The following is a 22656-nucleotide window of genomic DNA, read 5'->3' as shown; positions in this document are numbered from 1 at the left end:
CTAACCAGAGGAGAGACACCTAGTAAATTCTACTCGCTTTGGTCAGCAGGACATTTTCTTGAATTTTCCTTTGTGTTGAGAACAGGTCTGTTTAGAGGATTGCAGACTGTGCCTCCTCATCATACAGCCCCAAGATGGATCATCCACATTGTAGTCTATCTGCTGACTGTTTTGACAATGCCCAGGCCCCACGCCTGAGCTGCTCTGATTTAACAACCTCTGAATGGGCCTTGGGCATCAGCAAAAGCTCTTCAGATGGGACCACTGCTTTTCATGCAATGGTTAAATCACAACAGCTGATATCTATGAAATGAATGCCCAGGAGACCCCCAAATGTGGCTCCCAGATCAGCAGCATCAGCAGCATTCAAGGACTTGTTAGCAATGCAAGTTTAGGCTGGTGGGCTCAGTTGGTTGGGCATCGTCCCATGCACTGAAAGGTTGCTGGTTCGATTCCCTGTCAGGGCACATGCCCATGTTCAGGCTCCATCCTCACTAGGGAGTGTGTAGAAGGCAGCCAATTGATGTTGCACTCTAACTTCGATGTTTCTCTCTCTTCCTCTCTCTCTCTATATAGATAGATAGATAGATAGATAGATAGATAGATAACAATTAAAAAATATTTTTTCATAAAATGCAAGTTTAAAGGCCCATCCCTAGGACCTATCACATCAGAAACTCTTGGGGTTGGGCCCATCAATCTGCACTTCAAAGCCCTCCAGATAATTCTGATGTACCATTGTCAGTCTAGGTCCTTGATACTCATCGTGTGGGTCCTGGACCAGCTGTTGGCATTGCTAAGTGCTGATTAGAAATGCTGAATTCCAGGCCTTATCCCAGACTTAGGAATCTGGATCTGCCTGTTAACAAAATCTCCAGGTAAATTGTGTGCACATGACAGTTTGAGAAGCCTGTACCTTTTTAAAGGCCTTATCAGGGAATGGGGGAAACTGTGATCCTTCCTCTGGACTCAGGGTTTCACCCTATGGCTTGCCCTCATGATGCTCACAATAGCTGGCTCTCCAGCTGAGCCTAGGAAGCGTGAGAGAATGCAGACACGGTGCCTAGGAGAGAGGCCCGGGGAGAGACGCCCTTCAGGGATGTTCCGTCTTCATCCCTCAGTATTGATGAGTCTGGCAGGAGGGAGCTTGTCTGCCTGAAAACCTGTGGCACTTAGGACCAGGGTTCTGGCATGACCTGGGAGAAGCCCACTTCTGTGCCAAGAGCCAGGTATCCATGGTAACAGGAAAATCTGCTGGGAGCTGGCAGTCCCTGAAGACTGCTTAAGATGTGGGGGTTGGGGAGGTAGTTGTACTTGGCGGCCACCTTAACCATGAGGGCTGTGTGGGTGGAAACACCCCAGGCAGATGGGCTTCCCACCCCCACAGGATCCTGTTCTAGAAATGAGCTTTGTCAAGAGAGGCTGCATTGGCCTGCTCAGGCCTCTCTGCTGGGACTGGCTGTTCCCCTGCTCCTGCCGCATCTAACTTCTCAGTCTGCCATAGCCCAGGAGGCTTCCTGGGGAATGAACCCCGGGGTTTCAGGGACACTCACTCTGCTGCAGAAAGCCTGGTCCTGCGGAGGAGGCAGCTATTTCCTCTCTGGCTGGGGGACAGGAGGGCGGAGTCATGTCAGAGCTGGGAGTGGGGAGAGGGAGGTTGGGATGGACCCAGCCGGACCCAGGAGGCCAAAGGATGTAGGACTTGAGAGACCCAGGACTGAGGCAATAAGGGGCGTGGGCATGTATGATGTACATCGAATGAACTATGTTTAAATTAAAGATAAAATAAACTGTTACGTTAGGGGGGAAAAGGATAATAAGCAAAATTAATAATTTGGTTGATATTTAGCCCTTCGTGCTAAATTAAGGGCTTATACTTTGGTTTTGTAGGAGAAAATGGAAGTAGAGAATTTCCATACACTTATTTTCAGGTGTGAAATTTATTAATATAACATTGAGTCAGTTCTACTTAATCCCCCTGGGTGCCAACATCTCTAACCAGAACAGAAGCCTTTGCTTACATCGGCATCAGCCTTGGGAAAAGAAGACAGAGCAGGAGCATTCTCCTCACTTGCTCCTTGTGCTCTCCTCACATTAGCGGTGTCTGTCTGAGTCTCAAGTGGGAGGTGTTTGCTGCTAAGAGTCAAGGTGGAGGGAGATGCTGGCTGAATTCAGGGTCCTGTTCCTCCATCAAAAGTTGGAAGTGCTTTTTTCCCCCTCTGTAGAGCTTACTTTCTTCTTCTGTCTAGTGTGGCAGGTGGACCTTGATTCATAAAGTTCTCATTTTCCGTGCTGCAGCTCCATCATCACCATTGGTTATGCCACAGGTATTTTGTCCAATGTAACCTGGCCATGCGACTGTTACACTTGACCTTATGAATAAGACAAGAGCCATGTGCCCTGTGGATAATGTTTCTTTTGTGGTTGAATCACAGCTTCAAGTTCTCTCCTTATGCAAGGCTTTGAAGTGAAAACATCTCTGGAGTCTGTGGCAGTAATGCTTAAAATGTACTCCAACCACAGTATTTGAAAATAAATTAAGTTTTTTGGGGGTCACTCTTCTCCATAAGCGTAGAGCTTAAGGTGCAGTGAGGAGAGGCTTGGCATCCCACCTCCACCCTCTACTCCCTGGGTGTCCTTGAGCATGTGACTCTCTCTAAGCCTCACCGTTCTCTAGAAAATACGGATCATGAGAATAACAACCCGAGAGAGAGTCACTGTGAGGATGCAGTGAGATAATTCCTGAACATGGCCAGGGGTTCGCAGAGCTTGATGATGATCATGTGTTACTCTAGCATTCCAGCACACAGTGTGTTTGGTTGGGGTCACTTGTGTTCCTGTAGCTTCTGCAGCAGCTATAGTGAAGGCAGAGGGCTGTGTCCTGCCCTCAGCAAGTTCTCAGTAATAACACTGGCTGAATCATCAGGTTGAACATCATTGTGGGTGAAATAGATGGAGGTAAAAATAACAGGCCACCAATAATGTTACTTATGTTGTAAAAGGAAGGAAAAGCCTGTGTTTTTCCAAAATGGAAGCTACTCTGGGGTTGATGGGAATGTGGACCTTGGGGGGCAGGTCTGAGAGGAGGGCAGAAGAGAACCTGATGTAAAACAAGGGTTCTCGAGACTTGGCTGCATATTTAGAATCCCATGGGGAACTCCTTTAAAATATCAAGGTCAGGGCCCCACCCCTCAGGGATTCTTACTTAATTAGGCTGGAATGGGTCCAGATTTTTAAAAACTTCCCAGGTGATTTCAATGCAGAGCCAAGGTCAATAAGACTGATCTAAAAACCTGATTAAAGCACTGTAATTTCTGGACTGAGTGTAATACTGAGGCAGTGATGTAGAAAGAGAAGTGGAGAGGGGAGAAGAAAAAAGGAAAAAACAAACAAACAAACAAAAAAATGTTCTCCATCCAAGGCAGATATATAAAGAACACAGTCGAAATGCCTATTACAAGAATGGGCAGTATAGCCAGGAATCCCCAACGCTTACCCTAGACCACAGATGCCTCTCCTTGGGGAAATTAAAGTGGTGCCCCCCCCCCAACCTGGCAGCAAAGGAAAGCAAAGTGAGAGTTTTTTACTAACAGTGGCCTTGATAAGTAAGCACAATGCCAAACGGTCTAGTAACTGCATGAAACAGAAGGGCTATTGCACATCCGATCCAGTGGTTCCCAATCTTGTTTGCATGTTGGACTCACTCGGGAGCTTTAAGATTTACCGATTCCGGTGTTCTTGGTCTGGGGTGTGGGCATGGGATGATGATTTTTTGAAATTTCGCCAGATGAATCTAGTGTGAGCCTAGGTTGAGAGCACTGGTCTAAAAGCATCCACACTACCATAGTTTCTAATTATATTCTTTAAGCAAATACATAAATAGCAATGGTAAGATTTTATGTTTACATTTATACAAACCATTTCACAGTCCCATCAGTAATCAATAGTGAGTGTGTTATAATTTTCCTAAGGGAAAGGAAAAAGTGGGGAAATGGGTAATTTTTAGACTACTAAAACCAGGCACTTTTTATTCTGGTAATTTATCTCTGAGTCCTCACAACACACCCAGTAGTCTTTCTTGGGATTCCCACTTTACCCAGGCTCAGAGAGGATATGGAGATCAGATACCATGGGTAGGTTACAGCCCATGGATTCAAACTTACATCTGTCCTTCCCCAAAGCTCTCAGGTACTTTCCACCACAGCACATGGCCTGAGTTCCTCCCTAAAGAGGTATTTATTGGGTGTTACAAGTCAAGCACTGGGCTAGGTCCTGAAGATGCAGAGAGGCATAAGACAGACTTGGACCTAGTATCAAAGAGCCTGCACTTCTGCAAGAGCATGGACAAATAAATAAGGATCAGCCTCAATGCAAGTGTTCTGATGGAGGGATGAGAACAGGGCATTGTGGGAGCACATCAGAAACTTCAATACAACATTCTATAAGGAGACTGATGAAGTATTTTATCACAAACTAGAGGCCTGATACACGAAATTCATACATGGGTCGATCCCTAGGCCTGGCTGGTGATCAGGGCCAATCTATGGGGTGACTGGCAGGGCAATGGGGGGGCCCCAATGGCACCCACCTTGGCTGGCCTGGGGCCTAGAGCTGGGAGCAGCTCCTGCATTGAGCATCTGATCCCTGGTGGTCAGTGCACATCATAGCAACTGATCATTCCCCCAGTTGTTCTGCTGTTCAGTGGATTTGCATATTAGGCTTTTATTATTTAGGAAACATTTCAATACTTGATACAAAGAACAAACATTCTTGTGGCATTTCTGAGAGTCCCTGGGGAGGCTAATTAAGCCTCTGATTTTGAGTAATGTCAGCACAAGAAAACTATTTGTTGTTGATGGATGGATATGTGCCAATTGCTGGGTTTTAACTGGGACCCATTTCAATGTGCTGGAGGCAGTGGGAGAGAGCGGTGAGTTTCTATTCTTTGGGGTGCAGCTGGAGTAAGCCTTCCTGTTTTCCCATTCTCCATCCACAACACGATGCGCTACTGAGAGGCGCAGAGATGTCCTAGGCATTGTCCTCACCCATTCCAGTTCCTGTGTTCATTTCAGAAAACAATTCAAGTGAGGTAGATGAGAATGAAGGGCAGGCTGCCAGCCTCTTCTGGATGATGTGCTAAGCAGGTGGATGACTCCTATGATGCCTTACTAGGTGTAGAGACCTATTTACCTGCAGTGCGGCAGGGGGGAGCCAGGAGCTTCCTGTAGAAAGACACTTTGCCCACGCCCAGCATCCTAAATGTCAGAGACGCATGCAGAATAAAAACTGAGCTGGAAAAAAACCACTGGGTGGCTGGAAGCAGGGAAGAGCATCTACTTCTGCAGATGGATTTTAATTCAATTTTCAGAAGGTAAACATGGGGTCAAGGGTCACCCCATTTAGCTGAGCACTGCAGACGTAGAAATGTTGTATTGCTTCTTGTTTTTTTTGTTTCAATCAAGGAGAGGCTCTACCTCATCCTCCCGGTGATTGAAAATAGTAAGTGGAGGGAGCTGGCTGCCAAAAGGACAGGCTGTTCTTTTCTGTCTCCCGTGGATATTTCAGGAGCAAGGACTGGGAATTATGAAACTGACAGAAAAAAATAAACATGAGGAGATACTGAAATTATTACCATATAACACCAGAAAATTTCTTTCCCACTCTCCCATATTGTCATTATATAAAACACTATTTTTGCCTCTATAGAAATGCATTTCCTTTCGAGTGTTCAGCCGTCCCCTGTACTACCCCGACTGTGTCCTCCAGGTGTACTGGTGAATGTCTGATGGTGGGAGTCAGAGCAATGGGGATGTCACCCAAAGTAGATTTCTTTTTCAGGCGGCCATCCACTGAGATTGGTGGGCTTCCCAGCTGACCAGCTAACAAGAATGTGCCTTGGGCAGAAGTGCCTGGGACAGGGTCTTTTTGGCTTTATTTTATATTTATGATCCAGAGGCTGGCTTGTGAATATTCTAGGTGTTTGCAAATCCCCCCTTAAGAGACTGCTGGGTGCTGTCTTGGCTGGGGATAAACTTCCAGAGAACCAGCTCCCTACAACACCAGTCGATATAAGGAGCTGACCCCCTGTTGAAGAGTTAGTCCCAGGCAAAGCACCAGTTAACCCAAAAGAGAGGCCACATGGGAGCATCCCAAACCAAGCCCGTTATGGCAGTCTGTCCACTTTCACAGAGGGATGGTTAGTAGTCTGGAGGGTGCTGATAATGGCTGTCTCTAAATTCCAGCTTTCATATGACTGTTGAATGAAATGTAGTCTCTATGGTACTACCTGGTTTTTAATTGTTTATCTTTTAAATCAGGAATTGAGTTGATCTGTGAGAAAGACATTGATCTGGCAGCTCAGGTGCAAGAGCTACTGGAGTTCCTCCACGAGAAGCAGCATGAGCTGGAGCTCAACGCTGAGCAGACGCATAAGCGGCTCGAGCAGTGCCTCCAACTGCGGCACCTCCAGGCCGAGGTCAAGCAGGTGAGCCTGGCTCCTCCCCCTTCCACTCAGGCTTCCCACCAGGCTTCCCAACAGGGCTGGCCTGCTCCTGGTCTGGGGAGAGGCGTACAGAACCACAGGGGTAACCAGACCTCAGAAATAGATGCGTTAAGGAGTGGTTGTATTAGTTTCTGAAAGCTGGGCTGCCATCTATTGGATCCGACAAACAGGTCTGAGGACCCAGTGTCCCAAACACGAAATACATAATTCCTCGTTCATAACAATCTAAGGAGAGCATTCCTGAGTTGTTCTCAGTCACTGGAGGTTTTTCTCTTCCTTTGCATCCCCAATCCTGGCATACAGTCTATGGGAAATACAAATCCTTTATCAATAAGTATATGGAGACTTTAGAGCTCGGTTGATTAATTTGGGGTCCCTGTGTGCCCTGTACAGTACCTGTCACAGAGCTGAAAGCCAATACGTGGTAGCAGTTGCCATCATTCTTTTCAGTGTGGTTCCGATAACATTTTCTTGCCCCATTAAAGTCAATTTTAAAAAGGAAAAAGGGTTCTTATCTATATGAGACAGGATACTAGCCATTTTTCTAAGGATATACCCAGGTCTCTAGGAATCTCTAGGGACATACCATGACCAATGGCACATTTTAAAAAATACTACAGATTTTACTCTTATGTACACCGACTGCTAGAGCTTTTAGATTCAAATCTATTAAGGTACCCCAGGAAACAAAAACATCATATTTGGTTTAATGATTGCTTGGTCCCTTGGAGTCAGGGTATTCCTTGCTAATGCCTATGTCTTAGTGATAACATTGTTATGTATTAAAATGGGCAAAAGTGTCTTCTGTGCTCCTCTTCTCCCCAGGCAGTGTCAGCCAGAGCCCACACATGCTGTGCTAGAGATTCCCCACTGAGCCCCAGGCAAGACCAGATCACAGCGCTGCCATCCAAGTTGTTTTCTGCTTAGTTGCACTGGGATCCCGCATGGATCTCTGGAGAGAAATGTTATTCACGGGGACATGGTGGGACTCCTGGCAGGCCCAGAGCAGTGAGGAGAATACAGATCAGAAACGGTTGGCAGTAATGATAGTACTTTCTTTTCGTATGAGAAGTATTTTTTCATTCGTGACCTCATTATAGGTGAACAAGCCATAGGGGGAAGTGGTGTATGTTTACTATACAAATGAGGAAACTGAGGAACCATAGGATTAGTGACCAACTCAAGCTAAAACTTGAACCCAGGCCTCCTAAATCCAGGCTCCTACAATTTGCCTCTGCAAGACCCCACGCCCACCCTGCGGTTTCGGGGGAAGAGAAAAAAGCCCAGCAGCGTGCTGTCGGGTTTTCTTGGCTTCTGCAGCATTACACTGGACCGCCGGCAGGTGTGGTTTATACCTGGCAGCCAGGTGGTGCCCGCCAGCTCACTCAGTGGGCTCCAGAGGTCATGGGGGTCCTCTGCTCTGCCTGCTGTTATTCCTGTCAGTGGACCGTGGCAGGGATGGCCATCCGAACAAAACAGAGCAGATGAAAATTATCCCTATTTGACTTTGAAATGAATCTACTTTTGCGTTTGTTCCTGGTTTTTTATTTATTTATTCTTTTTTTTCTTTTTTTTTTTTTTTTTTTTTGCTACAGAATTAACAGTGTAGAGCTAACACCCTAATTATGTTTTTGTGTGTGACTGATATGAAAATGGAAATGAATGTACATCCTCCAAGTATATATCCTGTACAGAATGGGAAGCTGGGATGATGATAACACAGTTTGTCAAATGGGAAAGTGAAACATCCATCTATGAATAATTCAGGCTTGATGAATATCTATACACATTTCCATTCAGCATTGTATGAGTTGGAGAACCAAAACAGAATCCTCCTATGGGGCTGAGGAAACCCCGTCTCTCACCATGCTCAGAATGACACACAGTGGGGTTGAAGTTCCAAACGGGTCTGGGTTGCTCACATCAGAATTTGGGGAAACTGTGAAGGCCTTTGCAAAGGACAGCGGCCTTGGGGGTGATGAGGGGCTGCTGTTGGGTCCAGCCACCATGCCTCATTAGATAGACTTGTTTTCCTTGTCAATGTAACAGTCTTTCTCCAGAGAGTTGGCTGATCCTGTTCAGAGCAGGCATTTGCGTTTGATGGAAGTTGGTGGAGCGGGAAATATTGATTAGGAAGCTGTCACCTCTTGGAAAGAGGGAGTTAATTTAGATGTCAGTATTGATCAGTGAGGCTACATTTAGACACCAGCTTGAGAGTTTTCTTTGGAATATACTCCCAAAAGAAGAAAAGAATAAAAGAAAAAAGGACATATAATGGAAATGCCATCAATGGGGACAGATATGCGGAGGACAACAATGAGTTATTATATTGCATTGTCATGAGAGCTCTCAGAGAGGAGAGGTTGAGATGTGGCCATCATAACCTTAAGTGTTATTACATCACAGTTACATTAAACTGAAGTTTTGAGGGGGACAATGCCACAGACATTAGACTGAAAATTATTTTCAAGTGTTCAGGACAAAGGAAATTGGTTAAAGGGATTACCTAGGACTTTGTATGTAAGATGAATGGCCCAAATACCTCCAGAAAAATGTTGAGTCTTAAAGGGAAATCACTTTCCTGATTACAGCCCATGGTCCAGGGCCCCAGACCACCCACATGCTCCCTTTCTTCTAGAAAAGTCATTCAGAGTATTCTTGAGACCCCACAGAAGGCTCTGATTGCTTTCCAGGAAAATTGCTACTCGGGTAAGGATGACCTCACATTTACTAGATAATTCAGGAAGATCTGAATAGCCTATTTAATGGGCATAAAACTAAATGAATTTCCATATGTATTCCTAAAGAGTAGTGCATTTAGTAAAAAATAGACCAAAATGGATTTATAAGATTTAGGTGCTCTAAGTAATGGGGAAAGAAACCACATGTATTCGTCTGCTAACAATATTGAATTAGCCCTATGGATCAATACTGGCCAAAATTTGCAGAGTATCAAGATGGATATTCAAAACAAAGGAGAAAAATATTATGCTGTTCTCTTATTCCTGTCAAGAATACTATGTTCAATTGGATTCACTATACATATAATAAAACTTAGAAAAGAGTTGGAGTAAATCCAAAAAAGAGGCAACCACTATCCATTTCTATCCATTTCTGTCCAAGTGGAGATAATGAAAAAGATACATGGTCATGGCCTATAAAACCACAATGGATGAACCCATACAGTCTCAAAAATCATGAATCTTTAGAACTAAGAAACATTGAAAACATGGCTGATGATTTTCCTGTGGCTGGAGTTAGAGTCAGTGGCTTTGAGTGCAACCTCACAGATTTATTGTCAGCATGACCTAGGGAACACAGCCATGTACCTGCAACTCCCTCAGCCTACGTGGTGGCAGGGTCCACCTGCCCAGCTTGGATGGCTTCATCGTTTGTGTGCATCCACATCCAGTTAACTACACAAGTCTCCTAACCCAGTTAGCTGAGTTTTCTTGGCCTGAGGAAGCAATAGATCTTCATTTCCCTTCCCTCACTCAGCTCTGACTGAGTCCCCAAGCATCCATACGCTTTCAGTCCCTCATTTCTGCAAAGCTATATTCTCTGGTGTACTATGGTTATAGGGGCCTACCCAGAATTTTGAAAGAAGTATGGAATGTTAGGGTTCAAAGTGACCTTCAAAGATCATCTAACCGATAGGTAAACTGTTGCCTCAATGATTGATCAGCATAAAATGTTCACTTGGGGGATTGTATGTTATGGTTTGCCAAGTACTTTTACATTAATTATTTTATTTCATCTTTGCCCTGTGACTTTAGGCAAGCAAGGGGTTACCATTTTACAGAAAAGAAAACTGAGCCTCAGAGAGATGAAATGTTTCCAAACTCACACAGCTCAGGATTGGTAGAACCAACACTTTCTCATTTTTATTATAATATTTCTCCTACTACCTTGCACTCAATTGGATGCTCACTGAAGAATAAATAAACACCTTTATGAACCAGGAACACTAAGGACTATAGTAATAGAGAATTATACCAACAAGAATTGTTACTAATCAGAGTACAAAGAATGATGATAACAAAACAGCTAAGATACCTACCTAACATTAGGAGGCCCAGAATATGCCAATAAATGCTACAAACACTGGGACAAAAATTAACATTCCCAGACTTTCTCTCTTCTCATTGTGAGAGGTACAAATGGTGAATCATAGCATTACCTAGCTTTGCTCCAGAACTGAGAATGAGCACCACCTCTATTATCCTGCTATATTGCATCAACCCTGATACAGAGAGTGACAGTACTGCTATCCTACCCTTATAGATGAGAAAACAAACTCAGAGGGTTAGTAACAAAGCCAGGTGTGCTGACTTCAGGTTTTGTGCTCTATCTATACTATCTCAGTTCTGTTTCTAGGAATAACTCAATGATAGGGATCAGTCCCACCCTAACTGAACCTGAGGCATGGCTATAAACTGCCATGCACTTTTTATCTTCCTAAAATCAAGTCTCCCACTTTAAAGTCCTGCAATGCCTTTATAAATAGTGTTTAGGAAATAAAAGTGAGCGAGGGTGTCAAAGATATGGCACGATTTAATGAAAGAGGTAAAGACTGGAGCCCATAATATTTCTAAATGGAAAAGCCGGTAAATGGGGATCCCACAACCACAGCTACAACTGATGTTCCAGCTGGCTGAAACTGGAGAGGAATATCTCCTCAGGAGGCCCAGAGGGAATCAGATTGCCCCTCAAGCATTGAATTGTGATGTACGTGGAGAAAATGTTTTTCTGACACCCTCAGATGGATCTTGAACCAAGCAGAATGCAATGAATCATGGCAGAAGGACTACATAGTTCAGAAATGTACATTGTGAGCTCCATTTTGCAAAAAGATGATGCATTTGGAGAACACAATCCATATATGCTTGCACCCAAATTTACAGGCAGCTTTGGGAAGTCATTCACCCTGGGAGCCAGACAGCCACAGTCCACCAGTGGCATGGGAGATTTCACACATACACTCTGAGCAGTTATTTCCTGCAACTGTTTGCTGTACAATAGTTGTATCTCATCCACAATCTGCCAGACCAGCCATAAATTAACATCTCAATCCAGATAGCCCTGCCTCAGCAGGATTTCTGCCCCCATGTTACCATGGACGATATGGCACTAGTCATTTTCTGCCCGATGAGGAAATTTGCAAAATGTCTATGAGGGCTATGGCATGGGAGACCAGGCTTAGTATTTTCCTAATTGTTTAACATGAAGAAGTAAGAGGAGAAAATAATATTCTGAAACAGATTGTGGTGACTTCTGTTGGTGTTGAAGTGACAGATACGTGGTATTTACTGATTGTGACATTTCAAAAGAATTTTTTCTTCAGTAAAACTCTCAGACTTCCTAGTAAAGAAAATATTTGGCAATCTGCTGGTGATCAGACACAAGGTAGATTCTCAAGGCCAGATTCTTCCAGTTTGATTGTTCGCACTAACACTATTAGCTGGGTAATTGCGCATGCCCATGTCACCTAGGACTGTCTAGAAGATGTTAGCTGTTTCTCCTTCTATGCTAATATCCCCTTGCTGAGAACTAATTAAGGTGACCTATAAATTTTACCCAGCTGAATCATAGCCTCTAAATCAATTATAACTTACTCTCCCTTTTTCTGATGTTCCCATGTATGGGTTATTTACACTATTTTGCTTGGGTTTTTTTGTTTGTTTGTTTGTTTTTCTCCTTCCTCCTTCCTTTGGGTTGCTTACCTGCCAAAACTCAAGCCTGTCTACCTTGGCTATTTATAGGCATAGAAGGTTGGATCCACTCCTTAGGTGTGACCTGGGTGTTCGTCATAGATAATCCCTCACTCTTTCAAAAACATTTCTGCATACCAATCGTATGATGGATACTGTGCTGGGCACTGTATGAGATGAAAATGTGACTAATGTAATACTCTGCTCTTCTGGAAATTTACCTTCCAAGGGGAGAAATGAAACATAGATCAGAATAATTGACCAAAGGCAGCCTGAGGTGAGTGCCTCAAAGGTGGTACATGCAAAATGGTATGGTGGTGCTAGGTGAACAGAGGTCCTTTCTCATGGGAGTGATTAAGTTGGTAGATTTTAAGACGTTATTACTATTTAAAATGGGGTTTTAAAAAAGAAAAGGGTACCAACAGAGGGAGTTTATTTATCCCATTCTGTGTTTCAGGAGGAACTTCAGAAATGGGCATACAGTGCAGTCAGATAAAGTAACGTTTAAATTAAGTGGGTGAGAAAATTGGAACAGAGGCATGATAAAGGTAGGAAAGAATATATGATGCTGGGAATGAGGTTGATCCTTAAAGGAAGTGCCCTGTGGCTCAGGGTGCCGGGTAAGATGAGGAAGGTGACCAATCCAATTACCCAGAGCCGTCCTGTGGCTGGCAGATAGCCAGCTCTCTGCCCAAAGGGCCCATCAGAGAAGGCACGGGCTCTGGGGAAGTTGCGAAGGCCGTTCACCTGTGCTCCTGTCCGACTCCCTAGGTCCTGGGATGGATCCGCAACGGGGAGTCAATGCTGAACGCCAGCCTGGTCAACGCCAGCTCCTTGTCTGAAGCAGAGCAGCTGCAGCGGGAGCACGAGCAGTTCCAACTGGCCATCGAGGTAACACTCACATCTGGCTGTACCACCCTCCCCTCCCCTTTCTGTTCTGTGGTTCAAGTGGGGCAACTTCTCATATGTGGGTGGCCCTTTATGTAACGAAGCCCTCACTCTTCCTAGTGAAATGGTCTAGGGAGCCTCCCTACTCTCCAGGAATTGATAGAGAAGCCAATGCAGGGTTTACCCCCCACCCTCCAACCTGCTTCCCCCAGAAGGAGGCCTGGTTTTAGAACTCAGGTATTCACACTACAAACATGGGTTTGCATTCTTTCTAATTGGTACCTTTAACCTTCAAGGCCCCTGGTGCATTGAGTTTTTTGTTCATTGTGGACTCTGCACCATGTGAGAAATGTAAAGGTCACACAGAACTGAGGATGAACAAGGGAGAGAGTCATTAGTAAATTAGGATTCCATGTTAAACGCTTACTTCACATGTAAGGTTGATTCTGTTGTCAGATTCAGCCTCTTTACAAGAACAGTGATCACGGGGCAAACAGCGCTGGATGGGTTGCTCCGCTGAGAGTAGTTGTTCAGTGATGCTGCTTCAAAATAAAACTGCACTTAACTATCATCTAATATAAGTCTTATCTTGCTTTAAATAATACCTTTAATGATCTTTTCTGCTAGAACATTATCCTTCCCAAAGAGACTTGAGCTGATTGCTTTAGCATAGTGTCGGGGAAAATAGTAGGAAATGAGACATGGGAACGATATTAAAAATAAAATAAGCTCAGTACCAATGGGAAAAGAGATAAAGAGGGAAAATGTCACAGACATTCATTACTTGTGGTTCAGTATAAATTTCGACCCACTTCTGAATGTGTTAGAAATGCGAAGTGTTATCTTCTACAGAAAATTATTGTTATTGAGAATTTTCCACAACAGTGATACAATTTTTACTGTTCATGCCAATAAGTATATGGTTAAGATAGTAATCGAGTTGATTGCCACTCATTTTTAAACTAGTGGTTGATTGATTTCAACCATTTAATTTCCTATCTTATACGTGTAAAAATAGCATGAACATGAGTGGCATGTTTCTGTAAGATTTCTGATATGTTCTCGGGAACAACTGCTAATACCAGGATACTGTTTGGGATTTAAGATTGTAAAATATACTATATGTTACCCACACCGTATGGGCACAGATACTTTTCTGAGGAAGAACTGACCAGAAGAGAGTTTTATTATCATTATTATTATCATTAGCTGTTCTGTTGCATTTTACTGGCATGCCCACACATGAGAGATTGGGAACTATTCACCATAAGGAAAAAATCAGGACTGGGGCTACAGTCAAGAATGAGGCATCCAGTGTGCAAGGCCCAGGGAGAGGAGCAGAATGAAGGTTTGCCAGTCAGACGGGAGGAATGCCATCAGGCTGGGAGGTGTGCAGGGCAGGAGCAAACAGCTCTTGGCCATACTTCCTCCTTGTTTGTGTTGCACATGAAAATTTATGTGCCTGACAGGTAATTAAATGTTTAGTCCCTTAATCAGATGTTAAGAAAGTAAAACTGAATGTCATGGCACACCTGAGCATCTCAGTGAGCTAGTGGAAAATAGTGGGCAAATGCATTTGCAAAGCTACCTAAATGACTAAATTTGATGTGACTTGCATACACATCACGTGTTCATTTGCGGTAGATGCCACTGTATCCTTACAGAATGAAGGCTCGCTAAGCATAGATGTCTCTTAATTGCTTGGGTGCAACTTAATCAGATTGGAATTGATGTTGAGATAGAGGCCCTTGTAGAATCTGCCTATGGTTTCAGGAGGACGCGGCAGAGCAGATGAGATTTCTGGAAGATCTTGGGAATGCAGGGCAGGCAGGGTCTGCACTGTGGCTAGAGTAATGATGAAAACAGAACCAGAATTTCAATGTACACTCCTCCTTCAGGTGGCTTGTGCTTCTCTCTAAACAGCAGGTTCTGCATGGGGGGAAGATGCCATGGATGATTTAAGCACTTTGAAAGCAGATCTAACTAGTCTGGTTTGGCTTATCCCATTCTGTTGGTGTTACCAAAATCCTTATAATGATTGTTGATAGGGAGCATAATTTGAGTTCATAATTTGAGCCCTAAGAAGGAACCCTGGATTCCAGAAAGGAAAATAAAATAGCTGTGGGTAGGGTGACCATGTAATTTATTGCTAAAAGAGAGACATTTTTAAGAGTGAAGGAGGGAAATATTTATAACTAAGTCAGACAACAGGCACAAACAGAACTATCCTGGGCAAACCATGATTTGCTCACCCTCGCTTGGGTGGCCTCATCAGTTTGAAGTTTTGGCCCCACAAAAGGATATAGTTCAGAATTTTTACCTGAAGTGGCCTTGGTTTCAGAAACACTCCCCAGAGCCATTCAAAATGGCTACTACTCCCCAGAGTTGTTCAGAGAGTAGTAGACAGGGCCCAGAAGCATAGTTTTATCAGCAAACCTTGATTATTGTGTGTTAGTATCCAAGATGTGTGGCTGTTGTGCCTTCAAGGACTGTGAACACCATAGAGAAAAGCTTGATTTTAAATTCCATTTTTATTTGAAATCCTCTTACACATTTCAAGCTTAAGCATTATGGCAGACTTAGTTAAGTAATAGTGACCCAGTAGTTGTAACTGGTTAATAAATTCAGTTGATATGGTTCCATTTTCTTCCGTATTCTGCTACTAAATATTAACGTCTTTGATAATCCATGTCTTAAAGATATAGCAACCCATAGGATTAGATAAAGAGAAGAAATAAATGCAAAATAATTACTCAAACCTAGCAATGCAAGGGTTGTCATAGGTCATGTACATAAGAGTTTGTCATTTTGGAAATTAAAGGAGGAAGGGGTTCCCAGGACTGTTAGATGATAATGAATTTGAGGATAAACAAGAGGATTTATTACATAGCATAAATTACAGGAAAATTAAAGTTATTCCTCCTCTGTCAGAGAAAAAGACATAATAACAGGTTCATGATGACAATTATATGCTGGTTTCATATACTGAGGGGAAGCCAGATAATTATCATAATTGCTAAATGTTCACTTTGTGAACCCTTCCTCTAAATGAGACACTGTAGATGTGGACACTATTCCGATTGCTCAAGATGTGATGTAATATAGTGGAAAGGACATAGGTTTGGGGATAGATCAAACCTGAAGCTTATTTTTGGTTTGCTCACTTCCTTGGTTGTACATTTTTGGGAAAGTCCTTTAATCAGCCTGAGCCTTAGTTTCTTAATCTGTGAAATGGGAATAGTAAGACTTACCTGTGGTGGTGTCATGAGAACTAGAAAAGAACATGCATAAGCACAGTGCCTAGCATAGAGTACACACCTGGTTAAGTGACAGCTATTCAGGTGAGTTTTTAAATAGTCCTTGTCTGAGAGTTTCATAGAATAAGTAAGGAGAATCAGCCAAGGGTTAGACAAGTGATATAGTTTAGAAGAGGGTAGTTTTTGGTGAGCCTCAGGTGGTCTGGAAAGGCCTTTTTGAAGGAGGTGAGAGGAGTGTCAAAGGAAGACTGGGACATAGATGGGGAGAGGCTAAGGGGTGTTCCTTACAGGCAGGAAGACTGAGGTAGCAAAAACAAAAAGAGTATGGTGCTTTTTCAAAGCTTGTTTTGTAAGAAAACAGTAGGTGATAATGGCATGGAAGTTGTTAGGACCACATATTGAAGCTTTAAATGACATGGCTCAGTGGATAGAGTGTCAGCCTGTGGACTGAAGGGTCCTAAGTTTGATTCTGGTCAAGGGCACATGGGTTGCAGGCTCGATCCCCAGTAGGGGTTGTGCAGGAGGCAGCCAATCAATGATTCTCTCTCTCACTCTCCCTTCCTCTCTGACATCAATAAAAAGTAAATACATAAATATAAATGACATAGTCTAAAGTTTGGGTTTAAAATTTTCAAACGATGAGGGAACTACTGAAGACTTTTTCCTTGAAAGAAGGGAGAGAGGCTTATAGCATAAAATTTGAGTTTTAGAGCTGAAAAGGATATCAGAAGTCACTTAATCTAAGCACTTTCTACTACAAAAAACTAATCTGTCAGCAATGTCAGGGCTGGGTTGAACGGAGTAGACATGGAAGGCAAGACAACTAGGTGGGTGACCAGCACAGCAGTCTACTTAGGAGGTGGTGCGGACTGGACTGGGATTCAGGGTGAGGAAGAGCAGACAAGCTGATGATGAGATTGCGATGTTAGGTGGCAGAGAGGGGGCACCGTCCGCAGCATTGGAAAGTGCCCAGGGAGGCCTGTTTTAGAGCGGGGAGGCATTTCGTTTAGATGTCTAACTTGAGGAGATGTCTGGGAGGAAGGTGGAGGCTCTGACAGGACAATAAAAACATCCCCATTTATTCGTGAGGGTTCCTCCTCTCTCTAGGATAGGGGTGTCGAACTCAATCAGAGAAGGGGCCAAAATCTAAAATCCAGCCTAAATCGCGGGCCGAATGGTTTACTGAACAGTCATAAACTGTCATTGGGATGGAAACGCAGCGGAGTGCAGTGATGACAGCGCGGTGCGGGCCACATTGCAAGGCCTGGCGGGACGGATTTGGCCCGCGGGCCTTGTGTTTAACACATGTGCTCTAGGAGTATCTTTCACTCCTTCACTGAGAATGAATCTTTGTAGGCGACTACCTAACATGAGCAGACAGACTGATCAATCGGTGCTGCTGACCTGGGTGACAGGTGTGGCAGGCAGCTTCCCCTCAGATCCAAAGACAAAGATAAGGGTCAGGTGTTGAGGTGAGAGGTGTAGGATGGGGAGAAAGGGAAGTCAAGGAACTAGCTAAGAGCTCTGCAGAAATATAAAAAATAAAATTTAAAAAAAAAAGGATGGGCCTTGAGGTGCCTCTACATGTAGGAGACAGGAAAAGAAAATGCTGCCAATAAGGAAAAGCAGAGAAAGAAACCAGGGATTGATTTATAGCCGGTCGTTTCAGCCCATTAGTTGACTTTCTCCAGCTGCGTTAAGCAATTAGGAACCCAAGTGCTGATGTGGTCATCAGGCTTGAAGGCTGGTTCGGTGGCAAAGCAAGAGAAGAAGGGTGTCTGGGCTGCTGGAGGAGGTGGTTTTGACGTAGCTAACTCTGGGTACGGGTTTCAGAGACAGGGAAGGGAAGCCAGGAGGTGGCTGATAGGCTGGGGAAAATGAATAGCGCTGTGTGGGCTGCCGCGTGGGATGAGGTGAAGGGAGAGTGGAGGTGAAAAGGAGGGAGGGAGGTTGTCCTCATACAGGGAGTGCAGAAAGGATGTGCTCTTCGGGGCTGTCCCAGCACGGATGCCCCAGAAAAAGGGCAGAAATCATTCCAGAGTCAGTTACCAGGCTTCTAGCTCAGTGGTCGGCAAACTCATTAGTCAACAGAGCCAAATATCAACAGTACAACGATTGAAATTTCTTCTGAGAGCCAAATTTTTTAAACTTAAACTTCTTCTAATGTCATTTCTTCAAAATAGACTCCCCCAGGCAGTACTATTTTGTGGAAGAGCCACACTCAAGGGGCCAAAGAGCCACTTGTGGCTGGCGAGCTGCCGTTTGCCAACCTGATACTTTTCACTGTCAGCTGAGCCATATTCCTAAAAGTGCAAAGGCCAAATTCCTATTGAGTTGAAATAATCTCAGCAGTTGAGGCCACCCAGTCTTCCAACCTAATCTCCCCACCTCCTATAATTAAGGTAAACTCAGAGAATGCCAACCACATTGAGCCTGAATAAGAACATAAACCTCTTACTCTATACATTACCCTAAAAAGGCAAATGCACATAATGCAGTAATGTGAGGATCATGTGTGGAGCTGAACTGTCTACTGCGCTGCTCGGTTCCCTTGGTGAAGTTGCTAGGGGATGGTGTGAGATGCTACTCTTCTGCTTTATTAATCTGCCAGATTTATCCCTTCTACTGCAGTCCTTTCCAACCGATGTCACTGATTAAAATGTTTGCTCGTTGGCTCTAATTTCTGTTAGATGGGGATTTTTTTTTGAGCTATGTTTATTAGATCTGTAAAATGGGATGCATTATAACGAACAACTTTATGATTAGATTTAAAAAGGAACTTGAATGTATGAGCCCATCAGAGAGCAAATGTATGCACAACTGTTGTTTCTCTGCTACAGACACTGAAATGTCTTTAAGGCCCAGAGTGATGCAAGTAGAAGGGAAAGGAGCGGGGACAGGAGTTAGAGACCTGAGCAATGAGTTCATGAAAATGTATGATTTTTTTTAAAATATGCTCTAAACGTTAATGTAATTGTCATGGTGACAAAAATGTGTGAACCCATCATTTAAAGCTCTTTAACTTCTCTGCATCTTTCTACTCACGCCTCACTCCACCCCCTCCCATACCACGCCTGGGTCGCTCCCACGGACCTCTCTCTCCTCCCCTTGTGCCCAGTCCCTCTTTCATGCCACTTCCTTGCAGAAGACGCACCAGAGCGCCCTGCAGGTACAGCAGAAGGCGGAGGTGCTGCTGCAGGCCGGCCACTACGACGCGGACGCCATCCGGGAATGTGCGGAGAAGGTGGCCCTCCACTGGCAGCAGCTCATGCTGAAGATGGAAGACCGGCTGAAACTGGTCAACGCCTCTGTGGCCTTTTACAAAACCTCTGAGCAGGTGAGGGAAAGGGCTGGGGGCTATGTGCGTGAGGCTGAGAGTGACAGAGGATTGTTTTCTGCGTCACACGGCAAATCTGCGATACCTACCATGGCAAGAAGCCAGTCCTCTCAGTGCTGACCTTTGAGAAGAGGAGAATGATTTGTGGCTTCCTTATAATGCTTTCCATGAGGGAAGCGGACCATGTGACTTGCTTCAATACATTTCTCAGACCCCTTGGATCTAGCTGTTGAAATGGAAATGCTAGATTGGAGTGGAATATTAGTCAGCTATTGCCACGCATAATGCTGTGTAACAAAGCACCCCAAAACTCAGTGGTATTAAACAATAAGCATTCGTTCCTTTTGCATAAGTATCTGGAGCTCAGCTGGTCTTGGCTGAGCTTGGTGGAGCTGGCTTCAAGCTGCAGGTTGGGACTAGATCTATTCCCATGTCTCTTCTCTTACCCTCCTTGACCAGCAGCTGCTTAGCACACACTTAGGGTGAAAGGCAGAAGTGCAAGAGCCCAAAATCTCTCTGTGAAAGTGCCCTTCAAATCTCTGCTTGTGTCACAGGCTCTGACATCCTTTTGGCCAAAACAAGTCATGTGGCCAAGCCAACATCGATGACACAGATAAGTATATGCCTTCTATGGAAGTTGGGAAAGGACAGTGTGCTGAACACAATCTCATCTACCACAACCAGGCACTGTGCACGGCTTGAAAGCATATAAAGTTCTTTGACTCACAGGGCTCCCAGTCTAATGGAGGAAACAAGGCTCTCTGTCATTGAGAACTATGAGCCTATTGGCAGGACGGAGTCGCTGTGGGAGACAAAGCAGGAAATACACAGTACATAGCAGGGTCATAAAGATGCAGACCCATTACCATTACATCTGTTCAGCAATATGCACAAGCGCTAAGAGGATTTTTAAATGATTTGGGTGCTGTTAGGGAATTCTTTCTATGAAATAGAGGTTTCCAACAGAAGTAATTTTATTCCATGTAAAGTACTTTCCCTCATTCCAAGTGCTCCCTAGGAGAAATAGATCAGAGGAACATTCTTTTCTGGGTGGCCATGGGAAGGTGTTTAGGGGCAACGGCAGCCTGTCTGTGAGAGGGCCCTGCAGCCAGCGTTTCCCTCTCAGTCCCGCCGTCTGTTGCTTCAGAGAGATGATGCCTTCAGACGTGGGAGCAGCAAAGACGAAAAAGAGCTTCCCCCAGTTGATCTATAAATTCAACAGAGTCCCAGTCAGATCCCAGCAAGCATTTTTGTAAAAATTGGTATACCAATGCTAAGATTTACATGGAAATGCAAAGGGCCTAGAGTAGCCATAACAACTTTGAAAAGGAAGAGCAAAGTTGAAGGAGTTCCACTGGCTGATTTTGAGACTTGCCCTAAAGCTGCCGTGATCAAGCAGAATGGTGCTGGGTGTATGGATGGACGCCATGGAACAGAATAGCGGTTCCAGGAGTAGACCCACATCTATACAGTTGGTTAATTTTTGGCAAAGAATTAATTTAGTAAACAAAGTCTTTTTTTTAATTCTTTATTATGTAAAGTATTACATGAGTTTCCTGTTCTCCCCATTGACCTCTTCCCCACCCCAAGCACAAGCCCTCACCCCCTAATGTCTGTGTCGATTGATTTTGCTCATTTGCATGCATACAAATCCTTTGGTCTTACACAGATGATCCTGGACAACTGAATATTCATATAAAATGAGGCTAATCCTTCTCTACTATCATACACAAATTTTAATTTGAGACGTATCAAGGTACTAAAGAGGTCAGAGCACTAAATTAAGAATCAGGAAATTTGATCCTGAACTAACATTGCTAAAGGTCACATTATCTTTCAAGAATTCTGTTTCTCTGCCTATTAAATTAAAGGATCTGTGCTTTATAATCTTTTCAGCTTCCAAACTGATTGGTTTTAAGTTCAATACTATCACAGGACAGGTGTCCCGTACTCTTTTTTTCTTAGAGTTTTTCAATGTATAATGTTTTCTCCCAAGGTGTGAGCATCCTGAATGTTTTCATGCCTTGCCTAGGCGGAGATGGGTGGTGCTGGGGGAGCCAGCTCGAGTTCAGTGACATGGCTCTCACACCTGGGAAGCCTCTTGGCCATGAGGGTGTCCTGCCTGGGACACCTTTCAGCTCAGTTCATAACTCAGTACAATGCCACACTCTGCATCAGAAAGGAATACTTTCTCAGTCAGAGGAGGCCAAGGATAATAGCTGTTCTCACCTGCTGCCAAAGCCAAGCAAGCAATCAAAGCCTGTTGACGGGAAGTCCAGGAGCATGAGTTTCTATTTCCCACGTCCTTCCCTAAGCCCTGACACCAGGCTGCCCGGGTCTCCTAACTTCCCCTCCAAGCTCCATTCTAAATGCTTTTGCTTTTGATCTTTTGCTCATTTATAATGGCCTCTCGGCATTTTCTGAAGTGAGAAAGCTCCTTAACTTTCTTTGAGATTAACCCACATTTGTATCCCTCTGGAGGAAATACACATTTTGTAATAGAAGACCTGGAGATGTCATTGCCATGTGGTAGTATCTTGAGACATTTTTGCCAGGATATTTTTCCATGGCGAGGAGGAATATTCATTTATGGCCCATAAAACACAATATATAGGCAACTTCCTTTTTTACCTCTGCTTGAAACTACTTCCTGCAGGGCAATTTCAGATGGTTGGGCACCCTGAGTATTTCCCCAAAACCTCATTTTCCTCTACTATCTAATTCACAGAGTTATTGTAAGTTATAGAAATATAATATATTTTTATATATCCTCAAAAAGTACTAATCTGTCTTTCTTCTACAGGATGTTGTATTTCCCCAAAACTTCATTTTCCTATACTATCTAATTCACAGTTATAAATTATAACAATATAATATCAATATATTTTTTTTTTTAATCTTCAAAAAGTACTAATCTGTCTTTCTTCTACATGATGCCATCAATCCCCATAGCTTTGGCCT

At 43.9% G+C, this 22656-nt stretch overlaps 1 protein-coding gene across 31 annotated transcripts in view; it reads left to right on the top strand.

The window, feature by feature from the left end:
* Nucleotides 1–22656, top strand: part of KALRN (kalirin RhoGEF kinase) — a 640493-nt gene that overhangs the window by 372920 nt on the left and 244917 nt on the right. For 23 of the 31 annotated variants that reach the window (XR_004989615.2, XM_036447857.2, XM_036447861.2 and 20 more), the window contains 3 exons: nt 6318–6484; nt 12985–13104; nt 19477–19695. Coding sequence is in view for 30 of the 31 variants with exons in the window: in XM_036447857.2 (XP_036303750.1) it covers nt 6318–6484; nt 12985–13104; nt 19477–19695 (506 nt within the window). In the remaining variant the exon portion in view is untranslated. The remainder of the gene's footprint in view (nt 1–6317; nt 6485–12984; nt 13105–19476; nt 19696–22656) is intronic. The other 8 variants (XM_036447859.2, XM_036447855.2, XM_036447856.2 and 5 more) reach the window with 1 other exon arrangement.

Source organism: Pipistrellus kuhlii, unplaced genomic scaffold (genome assembly GCF_014108245.1).
Source record: "Pipistrellus kuhlii isolate mPipKuh1 unplaced genomic scaffold, mPipKuh1.p scaffold_m20_p_2, whole genome shotgun sequence".
NCBI lineage: Eukaryota > Metazoa > Chordata > Mammalia > Chiroptera > Vespertilionidae > Pipistrellus > Pipistrellus kuhlii.
This window is presented reverse-complemented; position numbering and strand designations above follow the sequence as displayed.